We start from the raw sequence: 4,669 nt of genomic DNA on the forward strand, positions 1-4,669 counted from the left end.
ACTTCCATTCACACCTTGAGTGGTGCATACAGGCAAACATTCATTACTATGAGTAATAACAACTCATTTCACTTCCATTTCATTTTTAGGAAATTGTTAAATCCTGCAATGAAGAGATCCCTTCCCACAGATCTCTAGAGGAGGTGAATTCCTGAAGCAGAGAGAAACTCATTTATTCACTGACTTATTTCCACAGCGTTACGCTGAGAATGGATACACTATCAAGCAATGCCTTTGCAGTTTTGGTTACAGTACCAGCCAGGCTTAGATTTCATAGAAGGGACCCACAAGGATCATCGAGTCCAAAACGTGGAAAACTTGGAGAAGTGTGATGCCTTTTCCCCCAGCATGGCTCTGCCTCCCCAGGCTGCTGCAGGCCAGTGGACTCACAGCGGTTACCAGACTGGGATGGCACTGCCAAGGGAACAGTTGGGATTTCCATGGTGTTAACTTCTTCTCCCAGAGTTTCAAGAGAGGAAAAGCCTCGGTGGTATTTGAGGAGCCATGAGGTTCCCTATGAGGATGTCACAAGGGCCACGAGCAGGCAGGCAGCTGGGGGCAGCCTGGGCCATGCAGGGATTGCCACCTGGGGAAGTGATGTCCCCATCTCTCATCCCTGGCCTCTGCATGGCTGCTGGCCTCTGCTGTGAAATACTTGTGAAACGAGAGAGATTTTGTGGTTGCTTTCCAAGTTCAGGCTAGAAGCTTCCATCCATGCTGTCCCCTCCTGGAACACTCCCAGGCTCTGCCCCAAGCTGGTGCAGGCCCACTCCAGGTCCTCTCCTTCCCCCCCCAGCCCTGCCACGGGCCTGGTGTCCCCTCCTGCGGCTGTGCTGGGGCTGCTTGGAGCAAGCATCTCTTCCCAGCACCCCAGGCACTTTGTTAGCTGATGTCGAAGAGCAGTAGGCTTATTGCTTGTCTCCTGATGAAGGAAGATACGGGACCGACCAGCTCCATCCCCCTGTGCCTCGGCCCTCTGCAGGGAGCTCAGGCCGTGCTGCTTGAGGCAGAGGCAGGATGGGGTGCAGGATGGGGTCGCCCACCAGCGACCAACACAAAACTAACATTGAAAAGACTGCACGTATCACCCTGGTGTCCGAGAAAAAAAAATAAAAAAGAGGAAAAAAAGGAAAAAAAAACTTTTCCCTGCTCTCTGTTTGCCACCACCCAGCTCAGTATGGGATAAAATAAGTGGGCTTTCTGCGTGTATGCGGCCACCCTCGGTAGGGAAGGAGGGGGGTGCCCAAAGTGCAGCCCCTCGTCCCGTCCTGTCCCTGTCCCATCCCTGTCCCTGTCCCCGTGGCGGTGTCGCCGGTCGGAAGCCGCCAGCCTGCGCTGCCCCCGGCTGCGGTAACACAAAGCTTCATTTGCATTCCCCGCCCGAGTCGGAGGGGAACAGAAAACGTGTAGGGGCAGGAGCCCATGGCACGGATTTGGGGTCGGTACGGGGGTCGGACACACGAACCAGAGTTTGCCCCGTACAAAGCACCGGGAAGGAGCTCGCCCTGCCCCAGGCTGGGTTGGGCTGGCACTTGGGTCAGAAAAAAAAATAAAGAAGAAAAAAACCACCTAAATTATCATCTGATCTCATTTATTTAAATAAATATAAATATAAATTTTATATAAAACTATTCACAAACAAACCGACGTCCCAAACCCAAACGACTTGAGCTTTATTGCTTTTCTTATTCGCGTTAAGGAGTCCGTCCGGGCGGCTGTCAGCCCTACAAGTTTCGTGTTTGCTTTTCAGGTCCCGAATACGCTTGTTCCTTCCTTCCTTCTCCCTTCAGACTGCCCCGGGAGGACCCCTGGGCGGTGCGGGTCCCGTCCCGCGATGCAAGCTCGGAGGAGCAGGTGCCTGCTGCCGGGCTTACGGGGTGCTTGGAGCATCCCCAGGGGAGCACCGGCACCCCAAAAGACGGCTGATGCCGGGGTGGGAGCCCGAGCGGCCCCAGGTGTGCCGCCCTGCACCCCGGGGGCTGCGGGGGGCTCATAGCGGGGAGATCTCCTTCTCCTCGGTAGCCGATGAGGGGGATAAAGACTCCTCGTCCTCCGACCTGGGGTAGTGCCCCTGGCCGCTGCTGCACTTGCAGCCCCCGTGGGAGTTTCGCTGGGTGCCTTTGCCTTCTTTCTTGTGCTTCACCCGCCGGTTCTGGAACCAGATCTTCACCTGCTTCTCGGAGAGGTTCAGGTAGGTGGCTATCTCGATCCGCCGCAGGCGGGACAGGTACATGTTGGAGGAGAACTCCCGCTCCAGCTCCAGGAGCTGGGTGCTGGTGAAAGCCGTCCTCATCCTCTTCCCGTTTTGAATTTGGCTGGCGTCGGACCCTCCTTGACGGGAGAAGAAGCGAGAATTGGGGAAAAGGGGAAAAGAGAGAGACAAGCGGCAAGGCACCCGCGCCGGAGGCGCATCCTACGCCTGGCGACCCGGGGGGCAGCGGGTCCCCTTGGGGACCCCCCCCTCGTCCCACCGCCCCCCTACCGGCCCTCCCGGTGGCCGCGGGGCCCCTACCCATGCCGAGGCAGTGAAACCTCCGGGGGTCGCTGACGCTGTAGGCGGTGGCGGCGCAGGCAGGTGGGTGATGCGCTGGGTGCCCCAGGGCGGCGGCGGGCACTGCGGGCGGAGGGTGCTGAGGAGGGTGCTGAGCGTGGCCGGCCCTGGGGCAGCACTGCGCCTCGGGGGAGCCGGAGGCGGCGGGGAACTGGCCCTTGAGCAGGGGGATGGCCCCGCCGCCTCCTCCTCCGCCGCCACCACCGCCACCAGCACCGCGGGAGGAGTGCAGGTGCGAGGTGACACAGAGCGGGCAGACGCAGAAAGCGCCGCTCTTGCGGGACGGGCAGCCCGGCCCCGCCACCGACATGACGAGGGGGGAAGGCACGCCGAGGGGGATGAAGAAATCCTGGCCGTGGTGGTGATGCTCGGGCAGGGACGGAGCCGGCCTCGACGAGTCCTTGATGATGAGGGAGTCCACGTAGAAGGAGCGGGACATCGCGGCGGGGCTCGCCGGTGCCGCTCGGCCAAAGTTGCCGCTGAAGTCCCGGCGAGGCGAAGAAGGTGCTTATGTTCGGGAGCCGAACAAAAGGGTCCCTGGAGAGGGCTGGTCTTAAAGTCCCCCCGCCTGGCTCCCCTGCGCTGGGGTTTTATATCAACTATTTAAACACGTGATGGCTGAAAGCCTCGCAGATCTAAATCTCCCCGGCTTCCCAGGCCGGCAGGAGAGGCTGCCGGGGGCGGGGAGGGGGCAGAGAGGGAGGGAGGGGGGGCACAAAATGTGCGTGCTCTTTCGCTGCCCGCCGACCACAGCCCTGAGCCTCGTCCCCAGATAAATCCTAGGAGAGGGGAAGCCGAGGGAGACACGGGGGGGACATCCCAAGGGTGCCCCTACCCCTTAGGTGATGCTCTGGAAGAAGCGGGACATCGCAGCGCCCCCCCATCCCGTGCAAAGCCGGGGGGCTGCAGGGCGCAGGGAGGGGGGGACCCGAGCATCTCCCCGCCGGCGGGGTCCTTTGGTACCACAGGAGCGGATAGAAAGTTATGGGTTGGTTAGGGATGGGGTGCTCGCATCTGTACCTAGGGCTTTTTTCGCCCTCCCCATCCCGGCCGAAGTGGCGATTAGAGAGAGGACAAAGCCTCCAAAATCTCTGCGCCCTCCTTACCCAAACGGTGCCGAAACGGCAAAGTTCCCAGGGGACTGCCCCGGCCGCTCCGGGGCTCCGCGCTAATGAAAGGCGAACATGTCAGGGAGGGGTTCTTTGATCTCCACCAAGCCTGCTGAAGCAATCATTCAAAGTAAAATTGGATAAACAGCTAAATACGGTCGGTGGCTCCCGAGCATTGCAGATTGCGTGAAAAAAGCCAAGGTATTTGCAGCACGTTACGCGATTTTCCAGTGACCTGTTTTAGGGCGGTTTAAGAGGAGGCTCGGCGGTCAGAGCAGGGCAGATGCGAATGCGTTTAGAAAGGACGGCGTACCCAGTGCCACAGGACTGGGGAAAGGGAAGCGACAATTGTGCTGCAAAGCAGAAAACACGGAGCACGCCTGATTACCAGGGGCTGAGCGCAAGGCTGGGAAGCGAACCAGGAGCCTTACCGCGGCTAAAAGCGGCTGTCGCGCACAAGGGCCGGCCCGGGACACGGTCAGCCCCCAGTTCCCCCTCTCGCACTCAATCCCCTGCTGTTTAAAGCCAAAAAAAAAAAAAAAAACAAAAAAAACCACGAACGGTGCCCGACTTCTGGCGTTTCCTCGCTGCAGCCCGGCCGGGTGCCGGGCCCCCAGCTCCCCCCGACGGCCCTGGCCGAGCACGATGCATCCCAGTTTTAGGGACACCCCGTAGCCGGCGAACTGAGGATTTATGGACGGCAATTAAAGTTTTATGAATTGCAGCTGAGGCTGGTTATGGAGCTATTTGAATGTGATTAGAATTCAATTAGAAAGTGTTTACCGGACGGCGGGGCTCCGGAGTGTAAACAGACAGCTATTCCAGCAATGCGCTAATCCCGCGTCTTGTGACAACAATTAGCGCTTTAGGCGGGTCAGCTCCCACCTCACCTACTTTTCCCCCAAACTGCTGCCGAAACCCCAGCCAAGGCCCCGGAGCACAGGCCCTGAACCTCGGGAATGGGACCGGGATCGGGAATGGGGCCGGGGTCCCGGGACAAGAGGGCTGC

General features: G+C 59.3%; 1 protein-coding gene across 1 annotated transcript; it reads right to left on the reverse strand.

Moving 5' to 3' along the window:
* Positions 1–1,585: 1,585 nt before the first annotated feature.
* On the reverse strand, positions 1,586–4,319 carry GSX2 (GS homeobox 2). The gene is made up of 2 exons (XM_027457089.3): positions 2,513–4,319; positions 1,586–2,331 (listed from the first exon to the last, which is right to left on the reverse strand). Exons 1-2 carry the CDS (start codon positions 2,988–2,990, stop codon positions 1,991–1,993), a joined length of 819 nt encoding a protein of 272 aa, XP_027312890.1. The 5' UTR covers positions 2,991–4,319; the 3' UTR covers positions 1,586–1,990.
* Positions 4,320–4,669: the final 350 nt, after the last annotated feature.

The sequence above is a fragment of the Anas platyrhynchos genome, chromosome 4 (assembly GCF_047663525.1).
Source record: "Anas platyrhynchos isolate ZD024472 breed Pekin duck chromosome 4, IASCAAS_PekinDuck_T2T, whole genome shotgun sequence".
Classification (NCBI taxonomy): Eukaryota; Metazoa; Chordata; class Aves; order Anseriformes; family Anatidae; genus Anas; species Anas platyrhynchos.